This window comes from Abramis brama, assembly GCF_963993115.1.
Source record: "Abramis brama genome assembly, chromosome: 6".
Classification (NCBI taxonomy): domain Eukaryota; kingdom Metazoa; phylum Chordata; class Actinopteri; order Cypriniformes; family Leuciscidae; genus Abramis; species Abramis brama.
This window is the reverse complement of record NC_139968.1, coordinates 19,410,277-19,430,813: the sequence shown is the minus strand read 5'-3', so window position 1 is coordinate 19,430,813 and position 20,537 is coordinate 19,410,277. Positions and strand designations below refer to the sequence as shown.

The 20,537-nt window shown below is 37.3% G+C and overlaps 1 protein-coding gene across 2 annotated transcripts in view; it reads left to right on the top strand.

The window, feature by feature from the left end:
• Nucleotides 1-3,318: 3,318 nt before the first annotated feature.
• shdb (Src homology 2 domain containing transforming protein D, b) overlaps nucleotides 3,319-20,537 on the top strand; it is a 29,273-nt gene continuing 12,054 nt past the window's right edge. Inside the window, exons 1-5 of one of the 2 annotated variants that reach the window (XM_084116257.1) lie at nucleotides 3,319-3,530; nucleotides 4,126-4,257; nucleotides 4,383-4,727; nucleotides 9,484-9,634; nucleotides 15,110-15,322. In XM_084116257.1, the coding sequence (XP_083972383.1) occupies nucleotides 4,389-4,727; nucleotides 9,484-9,634; nucleotides 15,110-15,322 (703 nt within the window). In that variant the 5' untranslated portion in view covers nucleotides 3,319-3,530; nucleotides 4,126-4,257; nucleotides 4,383-4,388. The remainder of the gene's footprint in view (nucleotides 3,531-4,125; nucleotides 4,258-4,382; nucleotides 4,728-9,483; nucleotides 9,635-15,109; nucleotides 15,323-20,537) is intronic. The other variant, XM_084116256.1, reaches the window with a different exon arrangement.

Genomic DNA, 20,537 nt, shown 5'->3' with positions numbered 1-20,537 from the left:
AACTTTCCTAACAGACTCTGATATATTATCCATCCATCATTGACTTTAGTAGCAGCAGAGACAGTTTCCCTGTGGACATCTGACCCAGACATGAGGCTCGAATGAAAGATAATATTAAAAACAAAGAGAAAACAAGCAGCTCACTTTCTCTCCCCTACAGTGGGTCATCTATCTGTTCATCCCAACACAACTTCAAATCTGATACACACACCACCTCAGCAGGGGGAAAACACACACACACATTTCGTCTTCACACAGTGTGATTACATCCAATAACATAATGTTTTATGAATATTAAAGAAGATGAAGAGCCATAAAAGCTTCCAATGCTAAATGAACACTCAAAACAACGAAGACCGCAGTATATACTCAGTCTGTGAGTGAGTGTGTATGAGTGTGTTTCAATAATTGAACACTATAGAGGTCTCTGGTTACAGGTGCCGTCTGCATGCTGGCCTCCTCTAATGCTAAAACACATTTACAGATACAAAGCAACAAGTCACCAAAATACTCAAGAGATTTAACAGCTTAGCTAATATAAAACAGTTTTGCAGACATAATGGCTCGGATTAATAGTCAACCATAAGAAATCTAGCATACTTAGTACGTGACAGGCTCTTACCTCAGTCTTCTTGAACTTTGCTTTTAAGGTTTTCATCTTGTTCTAAAGTAGTTCATGAGCTGTAATGAACAAAACAACACTTTTTTTTTTTATTAGGAAATTTAAATAGTCTACTGTTTTACACACACGTGCTTGTGAAAAGTATTATATAGGCCTATAAATAATTTCTGAAATATGTTCAGTAAGTCTCACATTGAATCGATAGCAACTTTGCGTCGTAGTTTATTTTGTATCATTATTTATTTTTTGAAAATAAAAGACTCTAAAGACTCAACTCTAGGAAGCATATAAATAAACAGAGAAGCTTTATAGAGTAGGCAGTGAATAAAGCAAGATAAATGCACAATGACTTACATTCAGTGTCTGATGTTATTCTTTTGCTTTCCTAAGGTCTGCAGTATGAGATCTATCCTGTGGTGGGATGCCCTGACGTCATTTGCAGAATACACGCCTGTTGGACTTGGCAGACTGGGCACGAAATCCGACCAATCAGCGACGAGGGGCGGGTAGTAGAGTCGTGATTGACAGTTTCGCGCACCGCATATTTCAAACTTCAGGTGTCATGTGCGATTCACCGATACGCGTCTCTCTTTTTTTTTTAATACAAAGCAGTGTTAAATAATTAAATAAGACGCTGAATTTAATTAAGAAAAATGTGAAATATATGTAGGCCCTAAGTATATATGCTGGCTATATGAAATAAAATGTTAAAAAATACCTAAAGCCAATCGTCTAAAGTTTAAAATCCTAATAGCCAATCAATCAGTGCTTAGAATGCATGTATCACCTGACGTTTCTTAAATATTGCACAGGGAATACTAATTTGAAGCAAATATGATTATTTTCTTTAGCCGGTGAGCCTCTCAACTCATTTATTATATTGTTGAGTATATAGTTAATTTAAAAATAGCCATAACACACTGTAATTATGTTAGTACTGTAAAGATGTATGTGTTAAAAAAAAAACCCAAATGGCTGAGGAGCACGTGGACATTCAGATGAGGCGATAGTTATGAATCACCACTTGGGGGCGATAAATACTAAATTAATGTGTTCATATTGGCTCTTCAAACATTTTTACAATGCAGTACAATACGACATATATGTGTATAGTGTATATGTACAATATATTTTATATTATAATATAAATACGTATTAATATTATATTATAGTATAAATTATATGTATATAATGTGGAATTATAAAATAAATAAACTAGTACAGCAAAGGGAGATGAAAATAGCAATATTTATAATTATTAAATGAATTAAAAATATTTTGTGATTTATTATATCGTTTTATTTTCACATTACTTCTTATATTCCATTAGAAAGCAGCACATATTGTGTATGTAAAGGTATTTTTTGGTCTATAGGTTAAAGGTCTATACATAAAAACCTACAAACAGTTTAAGAACAGTTACTGGAATACCTTAGGCAAAAATGCAAATCTATGCATGTATAATATTCAAACCATATTTTAACCTTTATCCTTTTCCCTTCGGTCTCTCTTTAAAAAAGGGCAATTTCCCTCTCTGTACTGTCATTTTCTTTGTCCCAGGAGGCCCTTCCTCTCTCTAACATGTCCCCGTTTGAAAGGGGCAATTTAGAAAAGTGAGGGGAAGATGTGTGTCGACACTGGCTGGTAATGGAGGGGGTGGTGGATGCCGTCTGCTATGACCTCATCCCTCGCTCCATGTGGGGAGGAAGAGAGAGTGAGATCATGGCTGTCGTAAAAAACAGCGTCTTTATATAGTGAGGCTTCCAGGTTCACATTTGAACGGCATGGAAAGTATATATGCTGGCAATGTCATCTGCTTCTTCTTTGAATTCAATTTGCATCTGAATGACGTTAAGACGTCTGCAACCTCGAGCTATGGCAAGCACAGATGTGCGTTTTTTTTATTTGTTGTGTTGTAAATAATTAGCCCTGGGCCAGGCTTTCTACCTCCATGCTGTCTCCAAATGTGTAACTGAGAGAGGATTCTGGTGTGCAAATCACTTACACACACCTTCACATCATTAACACTTTGGTGAGCCTGTCAAATCCTGTCATAGAGGTTCACAGGTGTGAAAGCTGCATTGAGGAGGTGTTTGTCTATCTATCTATCTATCTATCTATCTATCTATCTATCTATCTATCTATCTATCTATCTATCTATCTATCTATCTATCTGTCTATCTATCTGTCTGTCTGTCTGTCTGTCTGTCTATCTATGTAGACAATAGATTTTGACAATAGTTGCAGCTTTAGGGAGACCGGGCTAGTCACACGTGAACTATATCTCAGTAAAGTTACATGAGCCAAAAGTCCAATTACATAAATTTCATTATTTTATTTTTTTCTTTTTAAATTTGGCTGATAAGCCTATAACTGGCCATTTAATGTTGGGTTATACTGTGACAACTTACCCATTGTATCCCTTGAGAAATAATAGTGTGAAGAGTTTTTTTGTAGTCAAGACTTTAAGGTATGTGACCAAATAGAACTGTTTAAATACTGTATATTGTAATACTGTAAATACTGTAATACTGTATCGTTAACAGTATCCAATCTTAAACACAAGACACCTATAAAAAGCAGATTTTCAGATCTATGCCATACACAGCTACTAATAATAATCGGCTAAAGGGAAAATACAGCACCTCTGGATGTGAGGACCTCCCCTTTAAACGCCACAGCTCTCTCGCTCAGTTGCTCTCCCTCTCTCACTCACTTACAACCAGACGCGTTCAGACGAGCTTTACAGTTCTTCTCATATATTCTCCTTATATATTCTCCAGGAGCGAGCACGTTCTTCATCACATTATTGCCGCGTGTGTTGTTGTCCTCGTGCAACATTGTAACATTCGGAACGCGGGAACCGCGTCTGGAGTTCCACGATAATTTAACACTGTTATCAAAAAACGTGAGTATATCACAACTTGGTCTCTTCAGCGGCGTTTAATTTGATCTAAAATCATATACAGTGATATACTGGATTAAGTGTTCACCACGTCAGCTGTAAAATGTTTAACGTTGAATAAAAGTGCGACTGTTCATTGCAGACGCGCGTTCACGTTTAGTTTACAAGAGTTCTCAGCTGTTATCATAGAGAGTTGCTCAATTACATTTTTTCCTCGAAAGTGAATGAATGTCAGTGCTGGGGTTTTGTGAAATAATTTCTTCTGGTGGTTGAACTGAGATGGTTTATTGTGCGCATCACAAGCACGTGCGAAACCAGTTTGTTTGCTTTTGTTCTTAAACAGCTTGTTGCAGCTGCTCTTCGTCCATGCAGTTTTATTATCTACCAAAGTATATCTATCTATCTATCTATCTATCTATCTGTCTATCTAATTCTGACAGGTCTGTAGTAGTAGGACATATTATTGATCAGAAGATACATGCATGTATCATGAAAAAAATACTTTATATGGATATTTTGAGTTGCATTTATTCTTTTTTTGTGTGTTTCTTTTGCATGCATTTATCTCATTCCTGAATGTGTATTTCTGCTGTTCCAGAGGTGTTGAGAACCTCAAGATCATTGCCGTCCATGGACCACCTGTAATTCCAGGTCGGTATTCCCAAGGATTGACCTTGGATCACAGCCATGCCTTTGAACTGAAGCATGAATTCAGTGTATTCTCCCAAAGGTATTCATCTTAATTTCAGGATACACATCTAATTTTCTCCATAATCTAGTTCCTTGACATCAGATTATAGGTCATCATTGGACACTTACTCTTTGTGTTCTTCACTGTTGGACATTCACTAACAGATTAGAATGGCAAAGTGGTTAAAGGACTATTTAAGTTTTGGGAGCAAACGTGTTCCCCCGCAACCGCCGAAACCAGACTACACAGAGAGTGAGATATTGAAGGCGTATCGTGCACAGAAGAACCTAGACTTTGAAGACCCATATGAAGACTTCGAGAACAGGGCTAGAAATGACAATGGGTCAACTGAAGTGCCCCACATGAGCTTCGGATCCCCTTTGAAATCCACAAGTCTGGATATCAAAGTCGTTTCGCCGAAACATCGACTCATAAAGGTGGACTCGCAAGACCTGGGACGGAGCAAGATTCTCCTGAGCTCCGTGTCTTTAGAGGAAGCAACAGATCCGGTGAGTAATTTAAATATCAATATTAGTAATCAGTTCATTTTTGTCTGTTTTGAGATTATCTGCATTGGACGATTAACAGAAGTCTGAATATCTCAATGTAAATTTCCTGTTTTCAAATATTTTGGAGAACGTTTTTGCCGTGAATAATGTGTAGAATGTTCATTTAAAGTTGAAGTTTATAATATTTATTTTGTAGTTTAAAAACAACCAACCAACCCAACACAAAAACATTGGCTTAACCAATGGTGTGTGTCTGGAGGCGGGGCTATCTCTTTGACCATCCAATGTGATATGGGGTGTGTTTAAGCAACTTTGAACACAATCATAATTTTTGCTGGCAAATTTCACAAATAATTACAAACAAATTGCAAGTGACACATTGAATTAAATGTGAAATTTCGAAGTAGAAAGACTGAAATAGTGTTTTCATGTAAAACGTCCTCCATTAATCAGTTTTATTTACAAATAAAAATACATTTTTACAGTGTATGTGAATTTTTTTTTATCTTGTGTATTAAATTATTTATACTTAAACTCAATATACACAATTTATCGTGTCTCGAAACGTTAAGTAGTCGAAGATCTGAGGGGTTTTAGGGATACCTGAAGCCATCAGGTCATGAAATGCATAAAACAAACTGTCAAACAAGTGATTTGCGGTGTGAAACAATCTTTCATGTAAACCCCCTGTTAACCCTGCATTAGATTTAGTGTCTCGGAGCACCGTAGGTGTCAAAACCCCTTGATCCACCAAAGCTGAAGCTCCTGAATAATACATAGTTTAGTTAGGCTGGTAGGAATGGGGCAATCCCATAGAGAATACACATAAGAGCCAGAAAGGTTCCTGTGATCAGACATTGAGTAGAGACCCAATACTGGCAGACAGTTGAGGTATATGCACACACACACACAGACACACACGGACAGACAGCAGCCTTCAGTGGAGTTTCATTGATTGTAATCAGTACCAGTGATGAGCGAGCTGATTGGTTGGTCTTGAGGAACGACCCTGCCAATGCCGCGCCATCGATTTGAATCCCAATTTAATGGTGACCCTCTAAGTGCATTGTCTTGCAAGCATCGTTTCACATCATTCCCTGTTAACCTTCATTAATTTCCACCGTAATCCTAATTAAGTTTTTATAGCGTTCCTAATGAACATTTCAGATTTACTGTCCTCCTATTCTTCTTAAAGATCAACCAGACAATGGGCGATTTGCCTGGTGGGAAATCGGGGGATTGTTGCACGCCATAGTTTGCAGCCTGAATGGTGCCGCATGGAGCCGTTGGCTAAAGTCCTTGTTTGAGAGACCATATGGCCATCTTTGTAATTGACCCAGTGCCAACTGACTGAGGGCTTCCTCCCGAGCCTGGATTGGGAGACAAACGCACCTCCTAACATGCTCATCAACACTTCCCCTCAGCCTCCTTCTGCTTCACGGGGGAAGGTAGCACATTTTTTGCGAGTCTGCTGGTTTTCAGCGTCTTGTGCTTTATGAGGTGCTGTTTCTAAATGTACATGTTTTGAAAGTATGTGGAGACACTAGGGCTGCTTTGTTTGTGGAAAAAAATCAAATTTTCTGGTGTATATATATATATATATATATATATATATATATATATATATATATATATATATATATATATATATATATATATATATATATATATATATATAATTTTTTTTTTTTTTTTTTTTTTTTTTAAATAAACGTTACAGGTTTACTGTGCTTGTTTTGTAGAGCTGAACAATCTGACCTAAATATTTGTGATTATATATCAATATGACTCCTTAAAGGGACCTTTAAAGGTGCAGTAAGCGATTTCTGAGAAACACTGTTGATATTTGAAATCAGCCCAAACAAACACACCCCTCGCTTCATTGCTCCGCCCCTAAAATGGACAAACACGCAATGCAAGAGTGGATGTCTCTGTATCATAGCTGAAGCGAAGCAAAATAATGCTTTGTGAAAAATAAAACTAATATGACGAACGACAAGGTAAACAATACAATTAACATGCAGTACACAAGATTTTATTGTTATTCGCCAGCAGCTTCAGACAAACAATGACACTCACAACTGTTCTGTTACTATAGCTAACATCACAACAACAGCATGTCTTGCTTCTGTGAAACATAGCAAAACTATTGTTACTCGCGTATGGAGCAGAAACATTGCAACCTCAGCATCCGTTTTCAGGCCTTCCCACTTGGGTCTCTCCAGCGCTGGAAAGCTTTTCTAAAATTAACGCGGGTCCTAAAGCTTTTTCCAGGGATACTCCTCTGACCTTTTCTCTTTTGCTTGAAACTCCTCACTTCTCTCTGGGAAACTCCCTGAAAACTGAAAAAACTGCCCCTCCTGAAAAAGAGCAATCTGGATAAGACCATATCCAGACCAACTATAGACCGATCTCAAATCTTCCTTTCATAGGCAAGATCATTGAAAAAGTTGTCTTCAATCAGCTGAACAAATTCTTAAGCTCGAATGGATACTTTGACAATTTTCAATCTGGTTTCCGACCGCATCACAGCACAGAGACAGCGCTCATAAAGATAATAAACAATATTCGCTTAAATACTGATTCAGGCAAATTATCAGTGCTGGTACTACTCGACCTCAGTGCTGCATTTGACACTGTCGATCATAACATACTTCTTGACAGGCTGGAAAACTGGGTCGGGCTTTCTGGGATAGTCCTAAAATGGTTCAGGTCACACGTAGGAGGCAGAGGTTATTATGTGAGTATAGGAGACCATAAGTCTGAATGGACATCCAAGACAAGCGGAGTCCCTCAAGGCTCAATTCTTGTACCACTCCTGTTCAACCTATATATGCTCCCACTGAGCCAAATAATGAGAGAACCAAATTGCTTACCACAGCTATGCAGACGACACACAGCTCTACTTAGCCCTATCGCCTAACGATTACAGCCCCATTGACTCCCTGTGCCAATGCATTGATGAAGTCAACAGTTGGATGTGCCAAAACTTTCTTCAGTCAAACAAAGACAAAACTGAAGTCATTACGTTCGTTATGTTCTCAAGGTGAATGAATACCTTGACGCTAGGGGTCAAACAACTAAACATCAAGTCAGGAATCTTGGTGTGACACTAGAGTCAGACCTTAGTTTCAGTAGTCATGTCAAAGCAATAACTAAATCAGCATACTATCATCTGAAAAAATATTGCAAGAATTAGATGCTTTGTTTCCATTCAAGACTTAGAGAAACTTGTGCATGCTTTCATAACCAGCAGGGTGGATTATTGTAATGGACTCCTCACTGGCCTTCCCAAAAAGACCATAAGATAGTTGCAGCTCATAGAGAACGCTGAGCAGAACCAGAAAATACAAACATATCCTCAGGTCTTCACACTGGCTCCCAGTTACATTTAGGATCGATTTTTAAAGTATTATTACTGGTGTATAAATCATTCAATGGCCTAGGACCTCAGTAGATTGCAGATATGCTCACTGAATATAAACCCAACAGATCACTCGGATCATTAGGATCATATCAGCTAGAAATACCAAGGGTTCACTCTAAGCATGCGAGTCTGCTTTTAGCTATTATGCCAGCCGCAGCTGGAACCAGCTTCCAGAGGAGATCAGATGTGCTCCTACAGTGGTCACATTCAAATCCAGACTCAAAACACAACTGTTTAGCTGTGCATTTACTGAATGAGCACTGTGCCACTGTGCGTCCAACTGATTACACTGTATTTTATTTTATTTTTTATTCTAAACTGTTTTAATTATTCTTATTTCATTTGATTATTTTAATTTCTTCTCTGTAAAGCACTTTGAATTACCATTGTTTATGAAATGTGCTATATAAATAAACTTGCCTTGCCTTGCCTTTTGTAATGTCTCTCAGCCATCTCTCTCTACAGTCTTTCTTCAAATCTTTCTCTGTCTCATCCCCCATCATGAGTGGACACGCCCCCTACTGTTGATTTTACTCTCTCTCTCCTCCCTTATCATGAGTGGACACGCCCCCTACTGCTGATTGGCTACAAGTGTGTTGTGCTGCACGGTCCGATCCACTCTCAACAGTGTTTCCACTCTAAATCGCTTACTTGCCTTTTAAAGCTTCTCTTTTGATGACGACAGGCAGTTTATAAGCATTTCTAATTACAAGTGTGGGAAGATGGTTGGGACATTTTAAGTTTTCCGTGGCACAAACTCTGTGTGTAAATAAACGTGATGCTGCACTTCACTTGAAACATACAGCGCATATATTTATTTAATTAAATAGCAATTTTTTAAACATTTTGATAATCACACTAAGCCATGTCACGGTTTTATTTTTCGATTAATTTTACAGTCCTAGAATACACTAAAGCTGCAAAAATGCATCATTCAGAAATTGTCACATGACCAAATATGTTTACATAAAAACAATTAGCCAGTATTTAGCGACTTTCGTTGGCTGTTTATAATAGTCAGTTGAGACAAAAACTGATTTACGTGGCGCTGTTCGTATTGTCACAAAACTTTAGGGAATTTCTTTTTGTCGAGTGAAAAATTTTGGTGCTAACAAATAGTAGTGTAAAAAAACGAAAAAACGAGATGCCATCTATTTGACTGTAAATGAGTGTTTTTGTTTTCTTTGGGCTGCAGAATCATGTAAAAAATAATTATCTTCATTCATCCCTCAGCAAACTAAGATAATCTTCAATTTCTTTGCACCGAATTAAAGGGATTTCTTGTGTTCCCTCTCCTGGGTGAAGATCACATGACTGTTCTGGTTTCAGGTGGTTCCATCAGCTCCAGTTATGGGCGACACCGACTACTCCGACCCATTCGATGTTCGCTTGGACCCGCGTCCCGAAACCGCCCAGGGCCCAGTCACTCCTGAGAACAACGGCTACATGGAGCCCTACGAGGCTCAGAAAGTGATAACCGGTCAGTCAAACTTCTTCTCGTTTCTATTTTGGTGTCTGTGTGCTCATGCCCCAGGGGAGTTTGGTTTGCCCTTTGAGTCATATGGAGAGAATGAAGTACGAATGTTATAAGTGTGTCTTTCTCAGCGAGTCCCTCGGTCGCTGTCAGTAATCCAGTGCCGTCAGACGGTGACTCACTGCTGATTCCCTCTTGGAGTCTCACGGATTACAGTTCTGTGTTTATGTAATCTGTTTCATTGTTTTATTCCTTCCAAATTGTTGTTTGCCCCTTGCACTTGCTGTTTGGAGAGATATAATTTGGACAACATTTTAAGACAAGTTTCCAATGCGAAGACAGTTCCAAAATGTAGCCACTAACATTTTGCTGATTTCTAAGATACCTGGCCAAGTCTTAAGGCAGCATTTTATATATTGATTGCAGTTGAAGCAGTCCCACAATGCAATGGTAGTAGTGGCAGAGCCCAGAGAAATGATGATTATAACAAACTTGTCGAGTTATTTAGTCATGATGTCAATTTGTTGGATAGGAAGGTTAATTCAACATGGGTTCCCTCAGGAATTTCCTTTGGGTTTTTATTATAGCATTTTTTGATTTGAGAAAAAGAGGTTAGCATTAGTTGAAGAAACTTTCACATTTTGTTTGGTTCCTTAACATAAATGACAAACAATCATATCTTTTTAAAGGTTAAATTTAATTGCGACGCTCATTTCCTCTATTTTTCCATTACTTTGCCATCATCTAATGCTCATTTAATTGTTAATCTATAATTTAGTAACACTGTTAAATGTAATCTTTATCAAATCACAAAATGAATATCCTTTTTTCATACTGTACATTGTAATATTGTGATATCGAAATTCAGTTTAAAATGACTGATTTTAGTTTTTAGTGTTTTATTTTAGCGTTTTAGTTGGTTTATTTAGTCTTAATTGGTTTAGCAGTATCAGACAATTTGAATTCCAGTGCCTCTGGAATTACAACCGTTTAGCAAGTTATTTTTGGCTAAAAATGGAAGCATAATATTCCTCACAAATGTAAATAGGTCATATTTTGGCATTTTGTAGTTAATTTCAAATAGGCTTCTAATCGCCATTTCAAAATGTCAAATTACAAAACGTACAGTATGGATGAAAACGCAAAGTTGTCAGATTTGAAAGTTTGTAAACTCTATCCCTAACATTATTAATTAGCAACTTGTTAGCTACATGTTAAAGCAAAAAGTGGCTACATAAATAACTGTAACTTTGTGTAATTTATGTTTTATAGCAAAACACGGCCTTATTTTACTCAAACTGTTATTCTGAAAACCTATTACAACATTTCCTCAGGTAACCCATGGCTCAAAACTGTAAATGCTAACTCTTCTTGGGATATTAACTAAAGACCTTTGTTTAATTCACAATGTAGTATTTAGAAGAATTAGTTAAATAGATAAATATATTAAAGCGGTCATTCCAGGTTTTCTCAATGATACTTTTTTTACTCAAAACAATAAGCTCAGGGGTCTCTTTATAAAACTGTGCGTAGGATCCTTACTAAAAGTGTACGTGCGCCCGAAAGCCACAAATGGCGTACGGCAAAAATTATTTAGACTTCTAAAACCGTGCGTACGCCAGAACGCCAAATCCCTTCATAAATCCCAGTCCGCGGAAGATTGTGCGCACTTGAAATAACCATATTATGGAGCTTACAACGCCTAGTTTTACTATCCTCATCTGCATATCATTTGCATATGCATATTCATCCATGTGATACCATGTTTAACGGTACAAGACATTATGAAAATATGAGATACGGATGTGCCGTCACATTACATTGCTAAAAATCATTTAGTAGCCTATCCTTGCCTTGTTTTTGAATAAATAAATGAAATAGTATAAAATACATTTCAGAGAATAGTTTTTTCAATCTTTTCCACTGGCCAAACAGTATTTTTAATTTGCTTTATATTTTTAATGGAAACGGATAGGCCTTATTGTGCATTATTTTGCACAAATATTTTCTCAGACAATCTGCTATTATCACGATAAGCAATCCTCTCTATAGTCAAAACATTAAAAAACAGCATGCCACAGGAAAAGTGTTCAAAAGCATCGCATCCACTACAAATATTTCTATTTATTAGAATATAAAAAAACTTCTCAGTAATGATTTCATGTCATTTTAAGTGTTTAACTCCATTTGTAATGTCTGCTAAATTGGCAAATGGCCTGCTGTTGTAATGAAATAGGAATCACAATCTTACCAACCAAGTTTGGAAGTAGGGCTGGGTGGTATGACGACATTATTACCACGGTATAAATGTCTAGATATTTTGCTATATCTTTTATATTGCGATATGGAAATATATAGCACTATTGACACTTCAGAGTGATGAAATGCATGAATGCGAATATAAAGAGCGGGACATGCTTGATGTTAAATTCAGTTCTCTGTCACGTCTTGTTGCGCTTGAATGGTCGAATACACACACAATTATGTCAAAATGCCCATCGTGTGGAGTAATTATGTAAACGTCTCTGAGAGAATGCGCCATTAATGCAGCGACAAATGCCAAAAGCTCGGTCAGTTTGTGCTTTCACTTTTGAGGAATAAGTGAGCGTGTTTACCTTCACACCTTTATCAGAGTGATAAACGGCTTAAGCATAAACCAATCTACTTTTACCCTGATTTCTCTCGGCATGTAAACGTATTAACCTGCATTCTTTGGGCTTATTGAAGTGCGCATAGGCTATGTGATATGCTATATGACAGGAAAGTGTCCTTACTGTGCATTTACTGTGCTGAAATGTTGAAATACTCCATTTTAAATGCTTTATTTAACATCACAACAGTCATATTAAATGAAATACTGTGAGTCAGATACACAAATGATTAGGCTATGTTTTTACCTCACTACATTAAAAAAAAACAATGGAAAAGCAATGCAGTGGAATACAAAAATGCATTCCCGGGTTTTCAGGGAAATTTTGGCGTATTTTCTCGTCGTGAGACCCCAGCATCCACTTTAATTTCTCCTCAGATCGGTCTTGCCTTCAAGGCAGCCTCATTTAATTTTCAATCCATCTCTACAGGTTAATCTCTTCTCTCATTCTCCATCAGTTCTCAGGTATGGGGAATCTAGCTCACGCGTCACAAACACTTAACGTCAACACACACTCCCATAGCTCCCTCACTCCCTCCACCTCAGGGTCGGTCCCCCAGGGCCTCTCTGTCGCTATGGAGACGGTTAAGGAGCCCAATAGAAGCAGGATGTGTGAAGGTTAAAGTTTGTCTTTCTCTTTTTACTCTGGTTTCTTCTCAATCCTGCTTTTTTCTTTCTCTCTAAAGCGTACATCCATGCCAGTGCTTCTTTTACAGGTAGTCCGTTCCATGTCTGGTGTGATTTCACGATTGACATAATTGACAAAAATCAGCTATTATGAACAAGGGATGCACAATATATTGGTACCATATTGATTATAGGCCGATATTAGAGATTCTTTAAATTTATGATGGATATTTAATTGTGCATGCCAGTAGCTACGTTTACATGGGCACCTTTTGTCGGAATTCATTCCGATTGATGAATCCATTCTTATATTCTTGAATGAAACTCGTGTCAGTTATGACGCTTCGTTCAACAACTACAACAGCTCGTTCAGCGCGTCATACGTCATTATGCCATCTCTACGTCTTTGCACATGCGCGGTACTTTTTTGGTTTTCAATCCGATCTAAGTGTTTACACTTAGAAAAGGTTTAAACCACCTCTTACAATCCGAGTGAAATTTTAATCGGATTTGACCAATTCATTCTGGATGACATGGTTACATGTGATCATTTTTTTATTACGACTGTGCTAGTCGTTCGATTACAGTCGTATTAATAGGGTCCATGTAAGTTGTTATCATTACCTAAAACTATTAAACATTGTTTTAGTTATTTGAAAAAAACTCAAATATAATATTAGATGAAAAACTTGCCTTGCCAACTAACTGAAATAAAATAACTAAGTTTAAATAACTAAAACTGAACTAAAAAAAAATCATAATAAAATTACTAAAGTTTAAAATAAAAATGGAAAATATGAAAATAAAAGTACTATAATAAAGTATAAATGATATTACATTTAGATTACATTTGCTGTCATCTAATACTAGCTTAGTTAATATGTAAAAAAAAATATTAATAACAATGTTAAATGTAATCTTTAGCAAATCTCAAAATTAATATCTATTTTGTTTCATGCTGTACACATAATGTTGTGATGTTGAACTGTTATATTAGTATCATTAATATAATAATAGTTTTTATATTGTTAATTAATATTGCTAATATTTTTAATTCGTTTTTTTGTTTTAATTTGACTTTTTTGTCTTTTTATTTGTTTAAAAATAGTTTAATAGAGTAAAAAACTCATTTAAAAGTTTAAATGAGAAATGTTCAAAAGTTAGAAATGTTGCCTTCCCGACTAACTGAAATATAAGTTTTAAAATCTTTTTTTATTTTTTTATTAGACTTAATGTTTCATTTTATTTTAAGTGATGGATGTTTTTTATGGTTTTAGTTAACATTAATAACCCTGATCCCAAAATTCAGATATAGCATTTAAAATGTTTGATTTTAGTTTTTAGTGTTCTATTTTTAATTTATTCAGACAAAATAGTTTAGAATTTGTTGTTGTTTATCAGTTTATCGGTATCGACCAGAATTTAATACTGGTGCCTCCCTACTTCAAGTTCTTCTGCTGATTTAAGACAACAGTTTAGCAAGCTAACATTAGCTAAAATTGGAGATAACAAAAAAAATCCTCGAGCATCACATGTTGGCGTAGCATTTTGTATCTGCAGTTCATGTCATATAGGCTTTTAACCGACTGTTATGTTTTGTTGAAAAGCCCTTGAAGGTTATTCAGACGTCCTGTTGTTTGGTTCTTGCCGTTTGAGAGGTATGATAATGGAAATGAGAGAGAGACCCCAGTCCTTGAAATTGGACTCGATCTACAAACGCACACACATGTACGTCTCTTTCTCTCTTTGTTAAGCCCTCCCTTATGAAACCAGCAAGCTGTGCAAACACAATTTGTCTCTCCTTCAGATTCATACCCCGCCACTCTTCACCAGACATTTCCATAATTAATGTGGCCCAGGCGAGGGAGCCCAGCTGTGGAGCCAAGGCAACATATCGATTTATTGTTGTGTCTTGATTTAACAGTATGCCCTGTCTCGCACCATTTTAATGAATGTCACAACGAAACTCAGTCTAGAAGATGCCTGCTCGCAAACCCAACTGTTAATCTCTCAATAGTCTTTGGACCATCAACACAAAGTCTGACCACAATTGCCCACTTGTACAGGAAGAGACCATCTAATGGACATGTGAAGTGGGGTTTTGTTTTAAGGGGTCAGAACTGACTTTTCATAAGTGGAAATTTGCAGAATGGAGCAAGTTCAATGTGGATGAGAGGTTGTAATAGGTTTGTTTGGTGTTGCAGAGCTGCAGAGGAGAGCCGGTGGTGGAGCAGGAGTTTGGGGGAGAGGGGAGGTCCAACTCTACGACACCCCGTACGAGGAGCGCGTCCCAGGGCAGCCGGATCTGCCCGAGGAGGGCAGGGAGAGCAGGCTGCCGCAGGACGACGAGAGGCCCGCCGATGAATACGACCAACCGTGGGAGTGGAAGAAGGAACATATCTCTAAAGCTTTTGCAGGTACCTTAACTTGCTCGATTTTATGCGGGGGGGGGGGTGTTGTCATCAAAATTACGTATTGTGAGTTATATGTTTTTATTTTTAATTAATTTACTTTATCATCTTTTAAATTACATTTTAAATAAAATGTGCATATTAATACATTTATTTAAAAATGTAAAAAAAAAAAAAAAAGTCATTTTAAAAGTTAAGTAAAAGTTTAATATTTAAAGTAAATGTGAAAATTAAAAAAAAAAATCATCATTAAATTTGTTGCCACCTATTTATTAATCCTCAGTTGTATTAATTTGTTTCCTTTTTTTTTACATTTTTGAATGAATTAATTAATTTTGTTTAATTAATTTACTTTATTATCATCTTTTAAATTACATTTTACATTTTTAAATAAAATGTGCATATTAATACATTTATTTAAAAATGTAAAAAAAAGGTCATTTTAAAAGTTAAGTAAAAGTTTAATGTTTAAAGTAAATGTGAAAATTATTTTAAAAATTCATCATTAAATTTGTTGCCACCTATTTATTAATCCTCAATTGTATTAATTTGTTTCCTTTTTTTTTTTTTTACATTTTTGAATGAATTAATTGAATTAATAAATAAACAAATAAAGTCCAGGGGATTTGTTTGTAACAGTTAGGTTTATTTTTATTTTTAATTTATTACTTTTTTATACTTTTTTATATTAATAACGTAAATGCATTTTTAAAAAAAAGTATTAAATATATGGCCAGCATGTCTCTAGCCCCTATTTAATTATTAATTGTATTAATTTTCGAATGAATAAAATAATTAATAAATTAATAAAAACAACCATAGAAAATAAATATAATGTACTTGATTACATTTAAAATGAAGAAATAAGAAATGTTCATAAGTCAATTAATAAAGAATTCATTCATTAATTCTGTGGGCGGCACATCTCCACAGTGGCATCCAATGGATTCATCCAACATAATTGTGAGATTTAGGTGAGGGATTCAGTGGGAAAGTATGTTTCATTGTTGCCTGTGCCTAAAAGGGCGCAAAGGAAAATCAATTCGATCAAATCGTTTTATATTGTATTACACTTGGAAACACGTCACGTTATGGAAGTCAAACGGGTTGCGCTGGCTGTTTCATGTTAATTCTGTTTCATGTTCCACCACCGATCTGAGGCCAGTTTAATAGATCGCTGGATAATGATTTAAAGTGTTTTGGGAACAAATGCCTAGAACAGCAGTTAGGAACCACAGAAGAACCAATCCAGCCTGTAGGAATCATTTCTTAATGTTATTGCATTCATTTTTTATTTTGTTCTTTGGTTTATTTTGGTTGAGGTGATTACCATTTTTGTTTTTTGGTGGCAGAGGGAAGCGAAAAGCGCTCCATATGGATGTTATTGGGTCTTGTGAATCTGGCCCTGTGTGTGTGCGTGTTTTGCAGAACTCGCGGGCAGTAGATCAAAGCGGTGCCGTGGGGCCAATCCTGTTTAATTGAGCTGTATCTCAGCGTCAGGGGTCAAGGTGACACTGGAATAAATCATCCCCCGCCTCGCTCGCCACACACACCTCCAAAACACATACACACTTTTCCCCATTAATTAGAGCCTTTCTCAGCATGTCTAAGCTTCAGTATAGCAGACGCAGTGGTCAGCAGTGCAAAACATCCATACTGCAATGGGTTACTGCCGCAAAAGCACTCTGTATTTTTAGCTGAGAGAGAGAAAGCGAATGGAAGGCGTATGTGGTAACTACTGATCTGACAGCCTGCTTTTGTAGCACAGAAATAAAAATGGGAAGAAATTAATAAACTAAAAGAAAGCATATCTTGTGAGCCCCGCCTAATAAATCTGAATGATGTGGATCTGGTGGAACCTGATTATTTAGGGCTTCCTTAACACGGACTAGTCAAAGGTATTAGTCATACATACATAGTCTGTGTTGTAGTGTGGGAAAAAACGGGCCCTAAAATTCTCTGTTTATTTTTAATTTAATTTTTTGAGTTCTATCATTTTTTTCTTTATTATATTAAATCTCTTTAGTACTTTGATTTACCAATTAATTTAATCCTTTCGCACATACGATCACACCGGTGTGATTAGAGCGGTCAGTGCATCACGTGATCAACTGCTAAATTAAAATGTGTTAACGCGCGTTGGCTGGCGCTGAGCCAGAGACGAACACGCTCAGCGCTGTCATATATCACAACTTTTCAGTGTTTTCAACCACATAATGTTTATTTTAGGTTTCAGACATTTAAATTCACATAGGTACAAAAAAAACATACATTTACAGTTTGTAAAATACACACTGATGTCTATGGAAGAGGCAATAATAATCCTTTCCATTATAATTAGACACATTTTATTCATATCAGATACACATTGTGTAAGTAACTTTAAAGTTTACTCTATTCTTCTCCCAGTTCACTTACTTTCATGTATTTCGGGAGAAGCGGATGAATTCACGTGTTGTAAATCCAACAGATCCGATTCTCTGAACTGAGGCACAAACTAACATACGCATACAGCTCAACTAACGCGATCGTTATAAAGGTGTTTAAACAACAAAACACATCCACTTGCATATATTTGACAATCGGAATATCAGATATTTCATGCCATAGCTAACAAATTTGTGAATATTTTGAATAAAAAAGGAAAAATGACATAAAAGCAGATCATCATTCATTCAGCGCTGTTGTTGCTGCGGTGTCTCGCATGACAAGCAATGACGCGTCACCATGGAAACCATAAAGTGACATGTTCTAAATAACGGTCGCTTTGAAAAACTCACTGCAGAACACAAAATCCAGGTGGAGGAGTTGGATCTGGATCCCTAAACCCACCCCTAAACCTACCAATCTCCACCCCCTGATCCCTAAACCCACCCCTAAACCTACCATTCTCACCCCTTAGATCTGGATCCAACTCCGCCCCCTGGATCTCGTGTACTGCAGTGAGGTGCTACTGCGCTGGGGGGTCAGTCAGAATATTTTAAATTTACGTGTGAAAGGGTTAATAGTATAAGTTATACTAATGAAGGATATATTTTACATTGTGAATGCACCATCCATCCATCCATCCATCCATCCATCCATCCATCCATCCATCCATCCATCCATCCATCCATCCATCCATCCATCCATCCATCCATCCATCCATCCATCCATCCATCCATCCATCCATCCATCCATCCATCCATCCATCCATCCATCCATCCATCCATCCATCCATCCATCCATCCATCCATCCATCCATCCATCCATCCATCCATCCATCCAGGTTTATAAATCACTGGATAATAAATTAAACCAATGTTTTGGAAATGGAGAGCTTAGTTAAGACCAACTAGTCAACTAATTGTCCGGTATTTGTACTTTTGGAAATTTCTAGTAGTGACACTGCTCCACCACAGAATAGTGATGCTGAAAGCACTTGTGTGTGTGTGTTTCTTCTTGCGAGTGAAGAGATTTGTGTGCAGAGACGGGGGTGATGTGAGGAGGGGGCTAGCCTTGCGAGTGGAGGGCCGCAATCAGTCACACACTGACACCTCCGCTCTCTTCAACCTCCCTCCCTCTCTCACCCTTTCAGCTCTGACAGGTTTGTCCTCCTGCAGTGCTGACACACTCGGGCTGATAAACCACCGCAGGGGTTCAGGGGCATCTCGATCCACCTCCTCCCCCATCTACCCCTCCAGCAGTGCTGATTATCACACTCGGGGGAGAGAGGGTGTGAAAAAGACAACTGGACTGAGAGCGGGATGAGCTGAGGGGGACAGAGAGACCGAAGGACACATTAAAGCATCTTTAGCACGTATACAGCCGATTTCAATTTTAGAACTGCCCTGTGATTGGACCGTTTCAAAACTCAGCCATTTAGATGCTAGTTACTAAAGGTGAAGCATTCTTTTCATTTGCCAAAGTGTTATGGCCAAATTCAAAGGCAGCATCACATGTATTCTCATAAGAAAGGCATTCCCAGAATCCATCGCCCTGAGCTCAGTTGAAAAAATTCAGTTGTTTCCTCCTTCAACCCAGTTAAGCGGAAACCCGTCCCATACTGTTGCTGATTTAATTGGTAAACTTAATTATGCAGTCACCTATCAAGAAAGGTTCAGACAAAAACACGATGGCGAGAGAAATGAAAATATGCTAAAATGTATTAATCAAAGTTCATTTTATTTAATTAAACTACTATTTAATTCAAAACAGACTAGATAGTTTTACCCAAAATAAGTGTTATTTAAGCTTCTAAGAGTATTGCGTTATTAGCTTAGCAACATGCTCTATAATCTCTACTCCTAGTTCTAATCGCGCCGTTTTGCTTGTCAGGAGTCGTAAGATAAGCCTGTCAGAATAGTGGTCATTAGCATATAGTCTTAGGGTACGTTTACATGACAACAATGTACTACAAACAGAAATGTTTTTCCTTTATGTTTTTCGCGTACAGACAACAACGTTGTCAAAATGATCCGTTTACACAGAAAACGACTAAAAACGCTGTATTACTCATGCCAGGCCAGTAGTTGGCGAAGTGTCTAGTCTGAACACGTAATGTGCATGACGTCACCGTTTTCACAAATTCGTATTTTTGTAGTTTACACGGAGACGATAAAGCTATAGTTTTCAAAAACTTGCACTTTGAAACCCGTTTTCAAAATGTTGCTTTTCAGGCCATCAAAATGCCGTTGTCATGTAAATGAACGGCTAAGACGCATATAAAGTTTTCCGTTTTTAATTGAAAATGTCGTTCAAACAGCCCCTTGAAAGAAAAGTAGAAAAATGTGTATCTATCATAAGTGGCCCTAAGGGAAAAAATACCATTTTCCCAGCTGTTTGCGATACATTGAGTGATTGCACTAAATGTGACTGCAATGTCGCATAAAACATGTCCCAAACTCCTTTGCTTGTGTGTTGACATACCTTCACAACAGATGGCTTTGTTTTATTTGCATTTCAGCTTCGTTTTCCATCTCGGTTCGGTTGTTAAAAGTGTGACGATGACAGTAAAATCTTGGCCTCAGTCCAGTGAGTCTTAATTAGGCCATTGCAAAGCTGTCACTATCCACTCAATTACCACAATCACTTAAGCCACACGGCCGCCCGGCACGTCCCTCAAGCCTCTCTGCACTCATTACCACGCTAATCTACCACACAGATGCATTCAACAGCACGCCACCGACTGTAGATCACCCAGTCACACCAGTAGAGCATGTGAACGCTGGTTTAACTGTCT